Source organism: Chaetodon trifascialis, chromosome 7 (assembly GCF_039877785.1).
Source record: "Chaetodon trifascialis isolate fChaTrf1 chromosome 7, fChaTrf1.hap1, whole genome shotgun sequence".
Lineage (NCBI taxonomy): Eukaryota > Metazoa > Chordata > Actinopteri > Chaetodontiformes > Chaetodontidae > Chaetodon > Chaetodon trifascialis.
The window spans coordinates 24,966,526-24,988,287 of record NC_092062.1 but is presented as its reverse complement, the minus strand read 5'-3'; the positions used below and the strand labels follow the sequence as shown (position 1 = coordinate 24,988,287).

Genomic DNA, 21,762 nt, shown 5'->3' with positions numbered 1-21,762 from the left:
CAGATTTAATGTAGCTCTTTCTCTTTTTACAGTGACCAACAGTCTTTAAAACAATGATGAACAACCGTTGAAGTCAAAGTCATTTAAATCAACTCCAAATATAAAATACAAAATACTTCTCGCAGGAGCGTTCCACTGCTTCACATCAGGACTGTAGCACGAACAAAAAAGGGATAATCTGAGGGAATTAACGACCAACATCTTTTGAAGACACCCAATCCTGTGTGCTGGAGATAATGAGGATTAAAGCTACAGAGTAAAACAAATATTAACAGTCAGCCAATGCCATTGCTAAGATTCATGGGAGGTATAAAAATGCAAAAAGCTGAGAATCAATCTGACTAGAGGAGCTCAAGGTGACAAGAATAAGGTGGAAACTGCGGTTTGAGCCTGTCAAATGGGACGATTTGAAAGCAGCCCCCCCCCTCCCCCCACCTGACAGATATGCATTCAAATGAAATATGACATCTTGTCAGGATGATGCTGCTAGCAGCTGTATATTCTTCCTCCCTCAGGCCTAAATAGATTTGACCTTGCACTCTTCCTTTTATGAAAAGTAAATCAGTGTCTGATACAAGGTTGCTGGCACGTGAGCGAGTTTAGCAAACCCACGAAATACAACGAAACCCAAATAGCTCCTTGGCTTCTTTAAAAAAAGAAAAAAACATCCAAACCTGTCCATCTTTCCCGCAGCCTCTAAACACCCCCCCTTCCCTTCCCGTCTCTCGTCCACATTCCCTCTTTCTAATCCCCTCGACTGAAGAGCAGGAGACCCAGTGGCTGCGGGCGCAGAGCAGGACGAGAAGTGAATTAGAGAAGAGAGAGGGAATGAAAGGGAAGAGCGAGCCTCTCCAGCTGCAAACAGAGAGAGGGAAGCACAGCGAGGGATGAGAGCCGCCGAGTGCACAGACAGCCCGGCGAATGAAAAGGAAAACAAGACCTTTCATTAGAAATTTTATTTAGAAAAAAATAATTACGTACTATAAAGGGAAAAAAAAATAAGATAGAGACTTAAACAAGCTGCTTTTGACAAGCAGGCAGATGGTGAGCTCGGCACTGTCTCGTGTCTGAAGAAACATTTTGGAAATCTTCAGCGGTGCGAAACACTGAAGCCCATTTGAAGTCCTCACATCTGTCGAGCCGGCCCTTCTCTTGTAATATTAAATCCCCGACGTGAATAAAACCAAACCACAAACGCACATTTATCAAACTTTAACAACACACAGAAATCCATCCCTTAACCACTCCTGGTATTTCACAATATAAAAAGCTGAAAAACAAACTCAGCCCTCCAGAATTCATTTTCACGGGTAGGACTGAGCACTCCTCATTTCTGCATTTGGTGGCTGCGGCCTTGAATAACCGCTGCTTTTCACCTGACTTTGGGCCGGTCTCATAAAAGTCAGAGTCTTATCAGTGCCACTGGCAGTTAGAACAGGGTGATAACTCACTTCCAGACAGAGCCTGAGGTAGCCAAGAGGAGCGGCGGCAGACTGCAGCGGGAACCCAGAGACTCAAACAAGTCCTGAATCAGAGAGAATGAGCAGCTCAGCGATGACAAAGACTTTCTGGCCGAGCAAGAACTAATGACCTTCAAACAAAGAGCTAATAATGAGTCTAAAACTAATGCTGACATTTACCTCCAGGCAACATTTAAATGGAAATTTCTTGGCAGCTTGGCCAAAAGGTGAGAACGTCTGTGGTGAAAAACATCATGAATCGCAGGTATAAAATCAGTGTAAAGGCATTAATGAACTATCATCGGTTTATTGCTTTTATGTAAGTGAAGTGGTGAGTCTTAGAAAGAAAGAAAATGTGTGTATGGCTTTCCCCGCTGCTTCTTGGCCGGGTTGTGCGCACACCTGTGTGTGTACATGCAGCGTACTGTTCAGGGGACGACGGTGTAGGGCTGATAGGGCAGCATCTTTTGCCGTTCATTGATCGCGTAAATCCATGCGGGTTTGACAAAGTTCAGGTTGCCGTTCTCCATCAGCGCCTGCAACAGAAGCAGGAGTGAAAGCGAGAGGCACAGGGAGGTCATGAGGTGCTCCTGTTGCATTACAAACAGACAGATGGGACGAGGTATGAAGCCTGGAAAAAACTGCAGAGCTAAAACCGCTAATTCAGACGCTAACAGGGCTCTCAAATGGCTGCAAACCAATTTGTAGCCACAATTTTTACCGGATTCAAAAGGCACTTTGTGTGAACACTGCTGCATTTCCACTGGGAAGGCTGAGAAACTCAGGTTCCAAATTTGTTTGATTATACCTCTTGAAGTGATAAGTGCTTACTGCTTAAAGAAAATGGCTAAGTCGCCTCTGTGCTGGTGGTGTTTGGTGCTCAAGGGATGTTTTTTTCCCCTGTTTGACTTTCTGAAAACAGATTTTGCAGCGTACACTTTGTATAATTGAGCGTCAACTTTTTTTTTTGACGCAATTACCTTGACAAAGCTGTCCGCCTGGGGGAGCTAAAAATAGAAGCATGCGTGCACACACGCTCAAATCCACACACGCACAAACGTTCAGTGTTTTTAAGCTTGTGTTACTTGGCTGCCAGAGAAACATCAAAGGGAGAAAACAGAGGATTCAGCTCACCTCCTCGAAGGAGTCGTGCCAGCCTTCACTGGTCACCACAAACTGCACCTTCTCCGTCATGTAGTCATCAATCACTCTGCAGCAGAGGCAGAAAAGTGTTTCTATACATTCACGTGCAGGGAGTCGCTTTTTGTGCTGCGTCTTTTTTTCACTGACCATTTAAAGTTGCAATAGGTCACTCCAAGAAATCTTTCTCACCCGTTAAAGGCGACGATGTATCGCAGCAGGAGGCGCCGCTCGTTGTTCGGGAATTTGCCGTAGAGGAAAAAGTGCTTTCCGCTCAGGAAGTCTGCAAGAAATCAGGACATGGGAAGAGAAAGGGGGAGTAATTATAGGTTGATCAAGCACTAAAGAAAACAGTTTGACGTGTGCATGTGTGTGTGTGGCACCCCTGAAAGGCAGAGAGCCATCCAATTACTTTGTGTCTGTGTTGCGACAAGGGCGAGAAAGGCCGGGCGTCCGTCCCCGTGACAGGAACAGGAACTGATAAAAGAGCCGCGAGCACACAGAGATAAGAACAAAGAGAGACATACCTGGAAGCTCAGGGATGGGGTGATCCTGTTCAGCCTCGGCGTCTGTGTTTTCATCTGTCGACCCCCCGTACGGATCCTCCTCTTTCACCGCCTTCCCTCCTGCTCCTGCTTTCTTCTGTCTGCTCTCGATCTCCACCCTGTTGGAAAGACGGCAGAAAGGACTTTTATGCTACATGCTTCCACGTCTGCCTGTCTACCTCCTCGACCTGCTTGCTGCCTGAATCTCTGTTAAAGACTTAAAGTCACTCCATCATAGCAGAATATAAGCTGGTGTGGTTATTAGAGAAAACTCTTCACAGTGACTCTGACGACTAATTAAAGATAATCGTGTATTCTGAGTTCCAACGTTCAATACTTCAGCATGAATACACCCTTATCGAGCAGTCCCTCTGCAATTTAGAGGCGATCTTCAAAGTGAGATCGTCTCTTTTGCATCAGTGGCAATTAGTTTGAAAGGTAAAACCACTTCAAAACAAACTTAGATGGTTTAAAAAAGCAGTAATAATAGATGTTTTTGGTCATTTGGGGACAGCGGAACAAGCAGAAAACACCACTGACATATCATCACCTTATAATAATGTTGTGGTGAGTTTGCAGACAGTTGCTGTTTTAAACATCCGGCGGGCTCAGAGCAGCATCAGTGTTCATTCAGGCTCGTGTTTTGACCATCTGACGAATGCGCCGCCAACACTCACTCTCCTCTCAGCTTTACTTTGGTCTGAGGCAAGTATTTGGCTTTTTATTTCTACGTGTTTCACATCATTGTCCGGCTAGCTGCTAACTATGTCTGCTGTTTGGTGCTGATGACTCGACTCAACTCAAGTCAAAGTGGAATTAGTGATTTTATGTAGAACTAGCGGAGCAACAAGAGAGCAGAGACAGAGTCAATGACCATCAAGGACACGCAAGAATAAACTCGTCCTCATCGATAATGCAATCAGCATCATTGACACTACTTGTGTTGTTTACCTCTGCAGCTCGTCCTCCGTGTCCACGGCAGATTCATCATCATCACCTCCTGTGAAATGAAGTGTTAAGAAGTCAATGTGGGAAGATTAAACTGAAAAGACTGACATTTAATGAAGGGAAAGAGCAGGCAGAAAATTATTTTGCAGTGTGAAAAGCTTCATATATTTATTGTTTCCTGTATTTGTTCACTGACAACACGAGGCGCTACCTTAAATTACAATCACTGCATCCTAAAACTAATTAACTATGATGATCAAAGGTCAAAGGATTGAATCTGCTTTAAATTTCTGGTCGCTTTAGGACGAGTTTACACATCCGCAGCTCAGAGAATGCAACACTTTGCATTCCCACACAGCTCCTGTGCTGCTCAGGGCGAACACAGACGAAGCTCTAGTTAAAATTCCGACTTCCTGTATGTGTTTGGCGGGTCAGTGTTTGTTGTGCCTCCTCACTGATGTACCCCAGCTCTTTACTTCTGGCCTCGCATTAACATAGAAATGAGAATCATGCACAAGTCCCTTCGCAGTGATTACGTCTTGCCTCCATTCTTGCAGCGTCGTTCGTCTTGTCCTTTTCACGGTGGCGCTGTCAACTCATCCCTTTCCAAGTGCTTCATAAAGGTGCTCCCTTTCGTCTAATCCCTGGGCTCTTGCATCGCTCCCTTGCCCTTCTCAATTCGCTCAGACCTCTGCAGCTGCGATGCTCCCGTCCCTCCCTCGTTTCCAATCATTTCAGTCACAGCTAATTACAATTCAGCTCGCGGATCTTTGTAAAAACGCATAAGCGAGTAAATAAATGCATTTTTACATTTAATTACCACACGCTTCTTTTAAGTGGGCTGGGAACATTTTGCTTTGTTCATCACTGAGAAATGGTGTTTTCCATCCCGGGTTATTGTGGCCACACAGAGGCAGTGCAAAATTCTGCTAAACCCAGATTTCCAGATGCTAATAAAAGAGGAATTCATAAAAACATTTCCTGCTAGATACAGCCATGTTAAGTTGCTGTTACTTGTTAATCTGTTGCCCAAACTGACACCTTTAATTGTAAACACCAACAGGCTGCAGCCATGCTAGCAGTGCTTTGAGCTAAATGCTAACAGCAGCATCTTAACATACGGCAACATACAGATAGAGAAGCTAAGCAGGTTTAATGTCTACCATGCTTACCATAAGTGATTAGCATGTAGCATGCTAAAATTTGGCGTCAGATAAAGTGAGTTTCAATCTGCTGGTGGAGCTTAAAGAAAAGTGAGGGTCTGATCAAAGTCTTTATTCTGCGAGGACATGAATGTCCAGTAAAATGTCAGAAAAGTCAGGATCACCGAACGCGTCAGGATTCGCTGTCTGGGCGCCACATTTTTCTGCACAAAATGCAGAAATCCGTCCAATAATTAGCAAGATTATATTATCGCACTGAGAGACGGTTATGTGGAAATACTTGTTTTAGCTTGTCCTCCCTGTCTTTTTATGTCTGGGCTTTATTAGTTCATACAGACTGTAACTTTGGCTATTATTGGTACACAGGCTTTTATTTGACAGTTTATGGCACCTAAGTGTTCCCTTTAAGTTCAAGACCACTTTTCATCAGTTCGGAAATGCACTGAAACACAGGGCTTGGAAGAGGAAGCTTGTTTTGACCTTCAGCGCACAGGAGATTTTGATCCTCTTCTCTTTGTTCTTTCCACTCGCACTGTATCCAAACTCTAAGTGCCTCTATGTTCTTTGTTGTCAGTCCTCCATTTCCTCTATTTCACCTTTTCAGCAGGCCAACTGCACACTTCTTCCCCTATCAATTCACCCTGTCAGCTGTAAGTCAACTGAAAAGCACAATTTAGGACTTTAAATCCTCTGCTCAGAGCAATAATGTGTTTTCTCTTTCATCATTACGTAACGTCTTCTGTTGTACACAAAGAAGGAAAGAGGAGTGCGGAGTCATTGAAGCGGCAAGGCTGCTGCTGACTGAATCTTAAAGGAAACATCAAGTAAAGATCAGTTTCACTCTCTCACAGCGGGACTTCGAGGTATTAAAGTAATTTGATGCAAACCTGGTTCATCCACATCAGTGGAGCCAGCGTACTCATCATCCTCATTCCTCTTTTCTGGCGTCTTTTTGGGGGTTACTTGTCTCTCCTGCTTCTGTGGAGTCTGCAACAACAGCGCGGACAGAGCGTTAAACCTGACAAAGTGGGAAAAGGATTCTTCATTAGGTCGTTTTCTATAAGCTCGCTTCAAAAACGAGCTTACCCGTGCATTCATTTCCTCGTCACTCTGCTCGTCCACTTCCATTTCGCTCTCCGAGCTCGACTCTGCGCCATCCATTAAATACCTGTAGGAAGACAAAACGCCGGTAAACAAAATGTGTCAGGATGATTAAAGGCGAAAGGGAAAACAATGCCAGCGCAATATATCTTGCTCCCAATCAGCTCAATGTTTCAAACCGCAGTGGGTTTTTGTCAGGTAATAGTGAAACGAAAGCAAGGTTCAGCGAAGGTAATATTTTTCACCAGACATTCAATTTCTTGATGTTTAAAACACCACCGCTGCCAGTATATTAAATACTTCAAAGTTTGCATGCTGGGAGACAAGTCTAATGCACCACAGGGTGACAACACTCCAGCCATAAATCAGGTTTGTCCCAGCTCGAACTCAACACCTTCTTCTTGTGCCACTCTCAGTTCAGAGACGCTCATCAGAAGCCTTTAGCGAACTGAAATCACGCAGTCAGACTGAAAGCTGCACTGCTGCCGCGACTACCAACAGCCTTTGTTTGCCAAGTGCAACGACGGCGGTACAGAAGACAAAGTTTTATACTGGGGTTCATTGGTAACAGGTGACAGTATCGTGATCGGGTATGAAAGGGACATCCTTGAAGGCTCAGTCACAAGCGAGGATGGAGCGAGGTTGGATGGTCACTTCATGCAGCAGCAGGCGGACGGTGAGGAGGTGAGAAACTAGGCAGGATTTCAACCTCCCTGTCTTGAAGTGACAAAAACATGAACTAACACTGGTGTGGCATTCTCAAGACCAAAGACCCTGCAGACGGACAAAGGACTTTTAACTGCCCGTGGTCTGTTGAGAGAGCTAACTTCATCACAGTAAAATCCAGTGCTGGATTGAACATTTTAGAGGGCAAGGTAGGACTGTGAAGTGAACCTTCACTTCTTTGCTTAATGTAAAAACATGCACTTGAATCTCTACATCGGAAAGCACTCGACTATAAGGCAGGATAACTCTGCTAAGGCTACGGTCTTTCCAAGTCTGCATCTAAATACAGATCTGACAGACGATCGTGGAATAATGTTTGTTTCCATTTCAGTTAGTTCCACACTTCATCTCGCAATGGTAAGAATCCAAAGAGAAGAAGAAGAAGAAGAAGAAGAAGAAGAAGAATCATCAGAACATGCAAACTCCACACAGAAAGGCCCCTTTCCTCGAGCAGCAGGCACTGACGGTGAAGTGGAGGCCCACAGCGCCCCAGGCGGGAATCAAACTCGGGACCTTCTAGCTGTGAGGCGGCAGTGTTACCACTGTTTCACCGTGCCGAACGAAAAATGTTTTCCTTCGAGCCAAAAACTAATCACTTGTTCTTTGGCCCATGGCTAAACTTTCCACGAAGTGTAATTAAAATCCATTTACGTGTTGTGAGAAATATTAACAAACTAGAATTACTGCCTCCATCAACCAGCTGGGCTGCATTTACATCCATGTTTCTCCAGACTCATGTGTGCAGTGAAGACTTTGAAGGAATGTGATAAAAGGGATTAAGTGAGAAACCTGCTGTCTTCACTTAGAGCCTGTTTGTCCAGAGGAGACCAGAGGACGGACAGAGCTTCCTCGCATGGTGCAACAACAATCACCCAAAGCTCAGAATCAGCACAACCAATGAGCTTGTGGTGACTACACTGCTTCAAATATGGATGCTGTAAAGGTAAAACGCAGATGCATCACACACATCTTCAACCCGGCAGCACAGATCTCAACAATGAGCACAGTTTCAATGTGGACCCCCAAGACCAAGGTCAACAATTCAGTATCTGACCAAATGTGAAATATGGTCACAGTCTGCCCTTCTCTTCCTGAGTTATGGTGTCAAAACCTTTGACCACCAAAATCTAATCAGGAATTCACTCAAGGCCTCCCTGAGATGTGGCGTTCACGAGAACAGCACATACGTAAACCCAAACACATAACACCGGAAGCCTGACTGCTAACGGATAACTGAACAATCAAATCAAAACAGAAAAAAGAAGCAGAAAAAAAAAAAATCTCCCATGAAGGTCGCAGGAAGCATTTTGTCCACCTGTGACGCTCTCTGCTCAGGTTAAGAGTGCGGGGGGGACATAAAAAGCCAGATGTTCCAATACATTCCACAGAGGATTAATAACAGAGGTGATAATAATGCAGGAAGTGGATGGGACATGCAGAAAAACAGGAAGGAGCAACCAGCAAACACTCCCTCCTGCTCACACACACACATACAGAGAGAGAGGGTACTGTGAGGACGTGATATTTCTCCCCACCCCCTCCATATATCCCTCACGCCACTACAGTGTCACCTGGACGTTATCAGCCATCAGCACGGAGGCGTGATCATTTCCGCTCGCACGGTAGCCACATTTCACTGACCTGTGCTTACTCGTTTCATAAAACTCAGAGCCCAGGAAATTGGAAAATGAAAAAGAACACTGCCGACGAGGGGAGCGACGCACAATCTGACAGTGAGTGTCATCACCTCCAGGAGCAGAGCGGCAGACCATCGGGTCTGCTTACGCTGAACTGGAGACACGTGGTTTGTCTGAGGGGGTAAAAGCAGGTTATACGACAGCTGAAACGCTTTCAATAATCAAGAGAATGACCATCAGGTTAATCAGCAACAGAAATAGCTGTTAGCTTGCAGCCCTAAATTATACTTCGTCCACGACGGCGCCCATCAATGAGGTCATGCTAACATGGTTCACAAAGCCATAAAACAACAACTGATGTTGTTTGTTTATGACTGACGCTTAAATGTTACGAGGACCAGAGCAGCTCTTTGTGTCCTGTTCAAATCACCTGCACTTAAAAAAGCTCCAAATGTTCTTTGTTCTTCCAGGTTTTAACACTAATAAAACACAACAATGGCGCAACATTAATGGTTTATGTAAACTGGGACCAAAACTAATTATTTTCCCTCATTGATTTCTCTATTGATTCTTCTTCATTCAACTGTTTCATCTACAAAACGTCAAAAATATCACAAGCTGCCAGAGTCCCAGGTGAAAGGTTCAAAACCTGCAGGTAATCAATTGATAATGATAAACTGTGAGGCATACAAAAGCAGCAATTTGAAGAGCTGGAAGCGAAGTGGAGAGCTAACAGAGAGCAGAAACAAAAACATTTCGACTGCAGTGAAAATGGAACTTTTAGGTGTTTTAATTATAATATGCGCTCGTTTAATCACAGGGTGATTGTGCTGATATTCTGGCTGCAGCATGCAAACTATTTTCTGATTCCTCTTGGGATGTTGCAGCGGAGCCCTGGTTTTAATGAGAAATTTGTTTACTTATTCAGAATTATTGTGATGGGACGCTGTAGAGCTGCTGAAGTGGCTTCCACTCTCTTCGCCTTCTGTGCATCTCTGGGTCGTCACTGATTGGATAATGACTCTGGAGAAAGCATTTCTGGGCCGCTCAGCTGATACCGCTCTCGCATGTACGCAGCGCGTATGCATGTCGGGAGCTGAGCGAAGCTGTGCATTTGCCCCTAGATGCTCAGCGGCAAAGTGTTTTTGTGCGTGATGGAGCAACAGTTTGAGAGTGCGAGTGTGCGTATTTGTTTGGGTACTTGTCATCATCAAAGTAAGTGGTCCCTTTAATTACCCATAGCAGATGCAGCTTTTAAATAAAGGATACATCATCAAAGCTGCACACTCCACGCGCTGCACAATAGCGGCGCTGGGCAGGGGAATGGATTATTCTGACAACAAGAGCGGGGGAAGCAGAGCGGGGAGGAGGACGGGGGGCGAGAGATCTTCGGCGCCATCAGAAACTGACCGAGAGAGCGAGCGTGAGGGAGAATGACGACACAGGCCGCTGCGAAGTTCTCGTTTTGAGAATCTCACAGGGAGGATTTGAGAAAAACCACTGGTGTGCCGTCGTCCTTCAGCAGTGTTTGTCTGAAAAGCTCTCCACATCACGCTCTCTCTCAGGCTCTTCACATGGCTCATATGCACACTGCGGCTGTCCAGAATAATCCCATCAACACGTAACTCTGATCGCTTCCACCGCTGGCTCTGACGACCAACATGAGCGAAAACTGATTTCTATGGGACTTATCACCAGATTTATCCAGTTTGAACTGGATGGCAATTATCCCCTTGACACGACTGTCACATCAAAAATAACTAATTATATCCGAGGGAAGACACACTAATGACAGGTTTGTGACAGTCACGACTGAGTACTGACATTTTGTCTTTCGTTATCGATTAATCCGCCGATTTCTTATCTGATCGTTCCTTTTGAAAAGGTGATATCCTGCTTGATTTGCCCAACTAACGGTTCAAAACCAAAATGTACACAATTTGCGATCACATAAGACAAATTCTCACATTTGAGAAGCTGGAAACAGCAACTGAGAGATTAGTTGCCAATTTCTGTTGATCGACTAATCGACCAATAAACACAAACGTTTCATGCCGCGAAGTGACGAGATGTATTTGTGAGATTACCACCACCGACATAAGCTCCTCTCGGACACATACACCGAGAACAAGCAGCTAATTTTACAAAAAAGTCACTTTTCTGCAGAAGTCTGCATCAATCTGACGGGAAATATTTCTGTAACGCGTCCTGCAGGGCTTAAGTCTGAGCTGAATGCTGTCACTTTTCTAATTTAGCCATGGCTTCTTATGAATAAGAAAATCTGTCTCAGTTCAGAGCACAAAGAGACTAAAAAACGCTGGGAAAGACTATTCAAAGTCTATTAAAAAGCTCTTTACAGACAGCATGTGAGCAAACGCAGGAATTAAAAAAGAAAACTACAAGCATATAAAAACAGGCTGTGGATGTGTGATTCCTGATAAACAATGAAGCTAAAGAGAAATCTGATTCAAGGTTTCCACAGGGTCTGACTGGTTGGTCGCAGGGCGAGCTCTCCTCCAGGGCTGATGCCCGTCATCGATCATTCATGAAGGTACAATCATTCACCTACAACTTTCCAAATCCTTCATTGATTCTGAGGAAACGGAGTGCTCTCTGTCCTCGGTGCCATTTCTCTCCAAATCACCAGGGTAAGAACAGAAAACTCCCTCTGACACGCTTGAGCCTGAATAATCGAGTCATTAAGGAACATTTCTGCAAAGGAGACTCCTAAGGGCCTAAGCCTAAGGGTCAACGTCCTGCGTCCCCAGAAGAGCGTCGCAGAGACACTGACTTTTAACGCAGGGTTTCCCATACATTCGTTTATCTGTGACAGCCAGTCCCAGGATGAACATTGAGCGCCAGATACTGATTTGCTGATTATAATTTTTAGAGCTACGGCGCCGCTCCCGCTCTCTCACGAACACATGACAGTGTTTAGACTTTTCTTGTGCAAGTGTGTGTGCGTGGGGAAGGGAAGGAAAAAGCAATGTGGGCACATTAAAGCAGCTTGTGATCAAACACTAAAATAAGGCGAATTAAGTACAATTAACAGAAGTGCAAAAGAAACAGGTTACTGAGAGGGACCCATAAAAAACCAGGCCTCTGTGGGCTGACGAGCTAAAGTTAGCATAGCAAGCTACAGCCACAGTGTGCTACAGCCTGCTGTGGTGTCGCTGTCTGACCAGACTAAAGCTACATCGCTTAATCAGCAACTATTTTTATCGGTTGATTGTTTAAGTTATTTTTCAAGCAAAAATAGCAAATATTTCACAGTTCAATATTCTCATACATGACAATTTGCATCTTTTCCTAGTCTCACGTGATAGTAAATTGTGAATATTTTTGCATTCTGGACTGACGGTCAGACATTTATTGACGTTTTTCACTGTGTCCCTGCGATTAATGGAGAAAGCAACTGGCAGATCAATCAATAATGAAAGTAACCGTGAGTTGCAGGCAAAATGTGGCTAATCAGAGTTAAGTGCTAATGAAAGGAGAAGCCCTGTGCTGCGGGTGCTCTGATGGTAGTCACATTATTACATCATTGTGTTTCACCATGGCATGCAGTTAAAACTGGTACACCAGCACATCTCGAGAGGAAGAACTTTTACTGATTCTATGTTTGAAAGTGGCTGCAGAAGAATAGAAATGGCAAAAAAAGTAGGACTCACTTTATCACAGTCCATACTTTGACAGCAAATACGATATCTAGCACAGTGCTGGTTCTGCTGACCCTACATCTGAAATGCCTGACAGGAGCCTGAGACTTTGGACTTCAGTAACCTTGGATAACCTAACAGTGAGGGAGGGATTCATCTTCAAGCCAGACGTAAACATAACGGACGCAACGAGCATGAAGGAATTCCTTGAATAAAAACACAAAGCTCCATACAGTACCACGCCAGCACAGCACTATTCAAATTAATTTGGACCTTCCACTGCCCAAGATGAGTATTCTGCTCTCCATTATTCAGTAGACACAGATTCATGTGGAGCGATGACAGCAGACCTTGATGTTGCCAAAGCTCCCCCTGTAATGAGGCATGTAATTAGAGAGCTGCTGGAGCTGGCTGGGTTGAATTTGTGATCACAGCAGGCATCAGCTGCTCAAGGTTACAATGTTCTCTGTAACAAGTGGGCATCACTGCTGTGAGAGGTATATTTTTGGACGCTTCAATCAGTGTGAGTGCTGTGCACAGATTGTACCATGTCGAGGTACAGACATGGCTTAAGAGAAAGTATTAATCAGAAGTGGGTTTACACATCGGACACATGCTCCGCACTACAGCCGGGCTGTCACCCCGCGGAAGTGTCCTTTAATGAGACACTGAATCCCATCCAGCTGTTCCTGTGGTTAAGCCTGAGCTCAGGCCTTGCTGCAGGTCTGAAGTGCAGTGCACATTTACATGACTATGAAACCGCCTCTATCCACTAGTTTGTTGTGTTTCAGCCTCTCTTACCGTTTATAGGAGATCTTCTGTTTCCTCTTATGGCAGTCAATTACCCATTCCTTACGCACGATGATGCCCCCTGCTGATTTCACCTGGCTGTACTTGGGGGTGTTGGCGAAGGCACAGCTGCAGATTAATGGACCAGAGAGAGAGAGACACACACACACACACACACACACACACACACACACACACACACACACACACACACACACACACACACACACACACACACACACACACACACACACACACACACACACACACACACACACACACACAGTTATGTCACTGAAGAGAAGCTGACAGGGGAAGCAGTCTGCTCTGACAGCAGAGATCAAGATGCAATCAAACTGAATTACTGAGAGCGCTAACAGGGCTGTTACACGATCCTGCAACGTGCTTCAATAATAAACATCAACTACAGTTAAAAATGTCTCATACAACAACATCTCTGAAAGAATTAAGAGAACATCGTTTGAAAAGCATGTTTGCACTTTACATTAAAGAACCTGATTTGGTCATTTATCAAAGTTATTTCGTTACACTTCAGCCATGACTTTGATTATTTCTGAGATTCTGAGTGCAGAAATGAAATATTTGATCATGTTTTTACTTTCTTTCTACGACTGAGAACGATTTCCTCCAAAGAAAGCGATCAAACATCTGTTTTATCCACTATGATAAAGTCCTCATTCGGTTCTTTCTTAAATCTTATCTGCCAACGTGCTGCCGTTTCACTGTGTATTGATCTTTTGGCTTATCTGCAGCTCTTTTGCATTTGCTCCCCATTTATCTCTCCACTTTCTCTTTATCGAGGCATATTTCTGAGCTGTCCTTGCCACCAGAGGACTTAAGTTTATTACTAAACTGGCATGAACGGTGTCCCCTGCAGCAACTTTTAGATGCGGTCGGAATATAAACATCTCATTTTGTTGATGTTGATGCGTTTTTATGTGAAAACTGGCAAAAACCTAAATAAAAACAGTCAAGTACACCGACTAAACAACTGTCAACAAAATGAAATTGAGTTTTAATGCATCTATGTTCAAATCCATCAGCCTGTGGTGTGACTCCACTCCTTTAAACAAGCTGCATGATTCATTCAAAATATGTAAGACAATAAAATAGATGCTCGGTAGCATCTCTGCATCAGCGCTGTCATGAATAATATCACAAGACTAATCTGCACAACAAGGCTGGAGGGCTGTACAGTAACATGGTGCCGTCTCCGCTCACTTCCTCCCGTTTGATACTTACATGAGGTGTGTGGAGTCGGGAGTCCAGTCGGGTCGGTATTTGGCTCCCATGTCCAGAGCCTTTTCCCTCAGCTCCCCTCTGAAGGGGTTCTGGAAGCCGCTGAGGACGAACACCACCCCCTCCATCATGCGGTTGAACGGGACCGGCTGCACGGTCTGGGATTTAGCTTTCTGTTGTTTGGGTTTAGGTTCGGCTTTGGGCTGGCTCTCCCGCTTCTTCTCAGCAGACTTCAGTGCCGGGGAGGCTGGAGGGGCCGATTTGGGAAAGTCAAGAAGGTTTTCCAGATGAAGAAATAATCCGTATACTCAGACACTTAAGTTGAGTGTTACCTTTGGCGGAGCTGGGGCTCGGCGTGCCGGCCGGGCTCGGCTTGTGTTTGGGGGTCGCAGCTTTGTCCTCGGGTGAACCAGCTGGGCTCATTTTCTTGGAGGGTGGAGGGCCAGAGGCAGATTGCCGTTCTTTGCTGAACTCAAACTTTCTTTTTGCTGGTGGCTACGAGGAAACAATGAACGTACGTAACTAAAAAAGTGGCTCCTTTTCAGACTGGGAAAAGTAATGTGCACCTGTATGTTTACGACAGGTGCGTTGGAGGAGACGATGAGTGCAGTGAAGCAGATTCCAACGAACAGTCCATACTTTCATTTCTCTCAACGCCAGAGAGATCTGACGAAAACACAACTGTACATTTAATAAACCCACACTCAGCGTACAAAAACAGTCACTACGTTTACATGCAGTCAATATTCAGGTTATGGTCAATATTCCGGTTTCTGACATATTTGGAATAACCTGTTTACATGCGTCAGCAAACAGGGGTAATCAATTGGGATATCCCGATCAAAACAGCGACGCACGGACAAGGTGTCGACAGAGGTACAGAGAACGTCATGACGCAATGCGCGTCATTTCAGCTTCTTCTTCCTGTATCCAAAAATAACAACAGCAGCAGCACGGCGGATAATGACCAGCCCGGGGCTGGCGCTGACCCACCACCAGTACTTCACACTATTCTGTCTCACTTTCTTCATTCATGGAAGGCGAGAACGCGAAGAAATAGGAAATGGAGCCAGAGCTGTGCCATCCATATCCATGCTACCTGCACTCAAAAGACCAACATTCCTTGCGAATAGAACATGCGCAGAAAATAAATTAATGTTCCGTTCGATGGGGATATTCCGATAGGCGTATACATGACCAAAAATATGGGTTAGAAAAGGAGTAACCCAGGGGTCATATTCCGTTTTTTCAAAAGGGTTATTGGTGTTTACATGGCCGTGCGCAACCAGGTTATTGTTGATATTCCGGTTATGAAAGGGTTACTTGACTGTAAACGTAGTGAATGCCTCCATCAACCAATCAAGTTGCATTTACATCTACGTCTCTCCAGACTAATATATGTAGAGGGCAGACAGAGCTGCATCACATGGTGCAACGACAATCACCTGAAGCTCAATATCAGCAGAATCAATCAGCTTGTGGTGGATTACAACGCTTCAAATATGGATGTTGCTGCAAACTAATTGTAAAACGTGGATGCTTCACACACATCTTCAACCCAGCAGCACAGAAAATCTATACGATCAGTGTAGTTTCTAGGTGCACGACCAAGATTAGGGTCATCAATTCAGCATCTGGCCAAGTGTCACAGTCTGCCCTTCTGTTCCTCAGCTGAACAATGGCCAGAGAAGTGTTTCCGCAGAACATTATAATGTCACAGTGAAGTTAACCTTTGACCTTTTGGATATACAATGCCAATACTTCATTATTTCATCCAGTGAGAATTTTTTCGTGTGAAATCTTGTCATAATTAGCACATGTGGCCACGGTGACCTTTGACCTCCAGATTCTAAGCAGTTGATATTTGAGTCCAAGTGAGTGTTAAAAGAAATTCCCTCAAGGCTTTCCCGACAATGGGAGAACGTGACGTACGGACAGACAGCCAGAAAACATGATGTCTTTTTCTGTTTGATTTCTTTTCCTGTTCAAAAGTCAATGCGACACGCAGCTGATATTGACGACAAACCCCCCCCCCCCATGTGAGCAGCCCCTGCTGATTTCCTTCTGAGAGTTACAGCGATCCATATTTATCTGAGCCAGGCGCTGCAATGTCTCCAGCTGTTTTTTAAAGTCAATGAAGGCTACAAACCACACAACTATTCCATTCAATACACTGTTTTACCGACTAAGTGTTTTTTGAGAAACAGCGGAACATAATTAGCCCACACAAACTGAGGTGAAATTACTACTTATACAACAATAGCTACTATCTTACACTCAAATGTATTAATGCATTTTGCATCCAGGGACTTTTGGCTCGTGGTGAAGTGAGTACAGAGAAATCTTCATGAAAATGTCTGAATAAATGTACTTTGAAACTAGAAAACAATGACACATGTCAGCAAATTGTGATCATTACAGGCCAAAGAACTGTTCAATATATCTGACAGACTTTGGGGTCCGTGTACGCTTGAGTTATTACTGTACTGACAGTGAGACAATCATTTGGAAAATGAATTTGATGAACACAGAACTGATGAAACTGTGACACTAATGTGAAGGAGCGAAAATAAAAGCACACTTTTAATTAGATTTAATGTTCTCTCACTTAATTTATCAGAAACTCTTTGGTTCTAAATCAAATCGACTTTCCCAGACACAGTGTGCTTCATTAAAACTCCAATAATTGTTTCATCCTCTTCATACCACTCAGCCTTCCTGTTTAAATAAAGTAAAAGCCTCCAGCCTTCGGTGAAGAATATGATGGTGATGTTTGGTACCTGAGGTGAGGCGGAGGTGGAGGTGGAGGAGGAGGAGGCCTGGCCCGACGAGTGGGAGCTGCCGCCAGCCTGCAGGGCGGCAGCAGCGTAACTCAACTTCTGACTCTGTGGAGACTCTGAAGGGAGATAAGTGCAGAGAGCCTGTGAGGGAACAAAGCGGCTTGATAATAACAAAATCATCTCCTCTCTCTCGGCACTCTTAAGCAGCTTTAAGTAAGCCTAATTAATGCAGTTTGTAATCATTCAGCATGATTAGCACTTTATTGTTAGAAGGACCTGGAAGAATTTAATTGTGCTTCAGCAGCTGCTAAATTTGCATTCATGGCTTTACCTTTGAGTGACGCGCTGGACTTTGTTGAACTTTCCCGACTGAAGAAGAGGCTGCCGGGCTGAAGGCTGGACCCGGATGACGGAGACTCATCCTTCACCCTGAACTGTCCCAGCTTTGTCAGTTTCTGACAGCGGAGAATAAAGAACACAGAGTCAGTTCATTTTCTCCTGGTACAGCAAAAAGCTTTCGACTTGAAAAATGATTTCACACCTAGGAAATCGTGTAGTTCACAGAATAATGTGCTGTGCTATGTTTTAGTGCTAGAGCTCCATAAAATACAAAAATATCAATACTGTATACGTTCATGTCAAAGTAAAGCAGCGATGACAGCAGCAGCACATTTAATCTGATAGTACCACGCTCACAAAGACCATCCTCTTATTACACTGAAGTCTCTGCTGACAGGAAGATGAATGGATGACTGCTTGTTTGCTGATGGTCTCTCTGGTTTCTCCAGCTGGTTTATTTTGTAAATGGAAGTAGCATTATCCTTATTTGAAGATATCAGTTATAGGCTTGGATAACTCAAGACTTGAAATGTGATGCAGATAGTGCTAAAAACCCAGTATAACAAATACAGAATAAAGACAGTTTGCATCAAATGTCTGATCAGATTCCTCAAAGTTAAGGGAGTGAAATGTATTGTCTAGGTTTAACAACTAAAGGTCAGGATACGTTTCGGTACGACTATCAATACCGAGCCTTCGTCAACAATGTTGTCACGCCCTCAAATGCAAAGATTAAAAGAGCAAACATCTATCGACACACCCTGGCACTGCGAGAACAAGCCGTGGCATGACTTACCGGGGAGGTTGCTGGAGGAGGATCGTTTTTGTCAGGCGGTGAATGAAACTTAACAAAGGCCAGTCCGTACGCTATGTTCTACAAAGCACACACAAAGTCATCTTCAGTATGATTTCACAAGTACCAAGAGATAAAATGCTTGTTGGTGTACACTTTCTTTATGCACAGGTAACTTTTAATTCAGTCACATGTTTATTACATGTTTTTCAAAGTTATTTACAAATAAAAGCTGAAAAAAAAAAAAAAAAAAAAAAAAGTGTGGAGAGGATATGTATTCACCCCCTTTGCTGTGAAATCCCTAATTAAGAACAGGTGCACTAATTGCCTTCAGAAGTCACATAATTATAATGAGTCCACCTGTGTGCAATTTAAACTCTATTTAAATACACCTGCTCCATGAAGGCCTCAAAGTTTATTAGAGAACATTACCAAACAAAGTACACAGCAGGGTTAGGTTACAAAACACCAGTAAATCCACCAGCAGAAAATGGAAAAATAGAGCCAAACGGGAAAGGCCATCTAAATTAATCAAAGAGAACCAAAGAGGCCAACTGAAACTCTGGAGGAGCTGAAATGATCAACAGTTCAGCCCTCAGGACAACTACTAGCCATGCACTCCACAAATCTGCTCTTCATGGAAGAGTGGTGAGAAGACATCTGCTGCTGAAAGACACCATGTGAAGACAAATCAAGCATGTAGAAGAAGGTACTCTGGTCCAAAATGCTAATGCACATCACCCTAAGCACATGATCCCTACAGCTGGCAGCATCATGAAGTGGTGCCGATGAAGATGGATGCAATTCTTGAAGAAAGCTGTTTTAGTCTGCAAGAGACTTGCGACTGTGGCGAAGGTTTACCTTCCAGCAGGACTGTGACCTGAAGCATACAGCCAGAGCTGGCAAAGTATGTTAATGTGTTAGAATGGGCCAGTCAAAGCCCAGACCTCAATCCAACTGAGAATCTGTGCCATGGCTTGAACACTGCTGCTCACAGACGACAGCCATCCAACCTGACTGAGCTCGAGCTATTTTGTCAGGAAGAATGGGCAACAACTTTAGCCTCTAGATGTGCAAAGCTGGTAGAGACTTACCCCAAAAGACTTAATGTTGTAGTTGTAAACAAAGCACTATGCATGTTGTGTTTAAAGAACTGAATAAAATTAATTTGAATTCCTGGTTGTAACACTGCAAAATGTCCAAGGTGGGTGAATACTTTTGCAAGGCACTGTACAAGTACAGTAGATCCTTACTGTGCTGTGTGTAACTGTACTGTTTGGTGACGGTGTTTGTGTCTGCACAACTGTGCAGCGACCTTACCTTACTGTATGGCTGGCTACACACAATTTTCACTCTGTCCCACTTCTCCTGCGCCGTGCTCTTTTGCAGCTGGTTGGGCCCAAAGAAACGCACCCGGCTTGTGTTGGTGCCGTTGCGGCTCTCCGTGGGGGACATGAAGGAAGAAGTAACCAGAAGGACCTAAAACACAGAGAGGACGAATGAGAGAATAATAATTACTAATTCCAACTATCAAGAGGTGATTTCTTTGATTAATTTGGTTTGCTAGAATACCTCGTAGTCCTGATCTCTGACGGCTGAAGAGTTCCCCACCAACACCTCGACGAAAGCTGAGCCTTCATTTCCGATATCAATGCTGTGCACCTGCTCCTCCTTCTCGAACTAAGAGGAAAGCAGCACAGCACAAGAAACAAAGCCAACTTATAGGCAAATGTGTGTGTAAGATGCAGACAAGGGGGTTCCCAAAAGGACGAAAATATATCAACAAAGGAGAAGCTGGAGTGGAAGTCCACATTTTTAATTGGTGACATACCGACAGTTACAGAAAACATGACTACACAACACAAATAACTGGATAACAAAACATTTCCTTTCCTTTAGTGGGTAAACAGGAGGTGACAGGGCAATTAACACACAGAAAGATCTCAGATTTAAACTCATTCAGTTGTAACAAGTTGTGATACTCAGATCTGAGGGTCGGTGTGTGATTTGGGTGAAATAAACCACCAAGTTTTAGGAGTAATGATAAGTAGCTACAACCTCATTAAACTCCACATTAATCATGACAAAACAGGCCGTTATGTAACCACCACTGGCAAACATTTGAGGGAGTAAGGAGGCAGGAAACATACCTGCAGAATGACTGATGTCTGCTTCTCGCCGGGTCTTGCTGCTTTCCACTTTCTGTAGGTGTCAGAGCTCAGCAGGTTGTCCGCCTTGTGAGTCTGTTTTGCATTATGACAACAAGTGAGTGGAAGCAAGGCTCACATGTTAATGCTTTAAAATTAAGCTACAACGCTTGCTGTCAGGAGACGACGGATAAAATGACTTTCTACACATATTATCATCTCAAAGCAAGTGACAAATGAACTTACAGTGTCCTCCGTGCTGCAGGATACGACGTGCTTGAGTTTGATTTCCGGCATGTTGTTGATTCTCGACAGGTAAAAGACTAATTAAATAGCCAGTGTGACAGAAAACAACCCAACCGAGCCCTTGTCTCCGCAGTAAGCGCTATAGTAGTCGGTTAACAAAAAATAAAACGCATAGAGTCCGTTCAGTGAATTGCAAATTTAGCTTCGAAAAGTGGAGTAAATTTATTGTAACTAGTCAGCGTCAGATAAGACTGTTGGCTAACGTGTTAGCATGCTAGCAAACAATAGGCAGAGTTAACTTTTCCTGATTAGCCTGATGATTTTAACACGGCTCAAGGGGTGTTACGCGTGAACACTTGAAACTGTTATATACTTGACACGCAGCCGCTTACTTCAGCTTTACAGTAAGTATCAAAAAAATACATGAACGCTTTTAATTTTAAGATAAATGAGTGTGAAAGCGAACTCATATTCCCACCAAAAGCCTGATGTGTGTCGTGATGTGACGCATCTTCCGCGGAACGGCAGTTCCATCCAATGAGAACTTTCTTTTCTTCTTCTGCAGTTAAATAATCGCATCACCAGAGTTTATCGCCACCACTCGTTCAAAATGTGCACTCACTGTCAGTGAGACCAATTTGTATTATAAGGGAAAATTTCTTCAAATATCAAGGCATTTAAAGATGTGTTTAAAATGCAACACCAGAATTATATAAAAACCCAAAACAGCAAGTCATTACTCCTGTTCATTTCCAGTTTTAGCCAGGTGTTCCAACAAACTTTGAAACAAGACATGTTTCCTGTCATCTACAGGTCACTTTTCTGTATTAGTAAGAAACCTTTCAATAGACATTTTTCAGTCTCATAGCAGGAAAAGTACAAGTGAAATTAATTACATTGACTCAATTTCGTGCATTCCTTGCATTTATATTAAGTGGCAATTTTATATATATAAAAAAATACCCTTCTGCCATTCTGTGTGGAAAACTAAGTTAGTCACCAAAAATGGCTCCTTTACATTTAGGTGTA

The 21,762-nt window shown here is 43.8% G+C and overlaps 1 protein-coding gene across 1 annotated transcript; it reads right to left on the bottom strand.

Annotated features, from left to right (window-relative positions):
• Nucleotides 1-944: 944 nt before the first annotated feature.
• Nucleotides 945-21,249, bottom strand: xrcc1 (X-ray repair complementing defective repair in Chinese hamster cells 1). Its single transcript, XM_070967268.1, has 17 exons — nt 20,734-21,249; nt 20,491-20,583; nt 19,913-20,020; nt 19,661-19,819; nt 18,344-18,421; nt 17,540-17,663; nt 17,209-17,324; nt 14,761-14,923; nt 14,432-14,675; nt 13,181-13,297; nt 6,343-6,424; nt 6,144-6,243; nt 4,097-4,145; nt 3,128-3,264; nt 2,793-2,883; nt 2,595-2,670; nt 945-1,996 (listed from the first exon to the last, which is right to left on the bottom strand). The coding sequence occupies exons 1-17, from the start codon at nt 20,782-20,784 to the stop codon at nt 1,889-1,891; spliced, it is 1,896 nt and encodes a 631-aa protein (XP_070823369.1). The 5' UTR covers nt 20,785-21,249; the 3' UTR covers nt 945-1,888.
• Between the last annotated feature and the right edge of the window lie 513 nt (nt 21,250-21,762).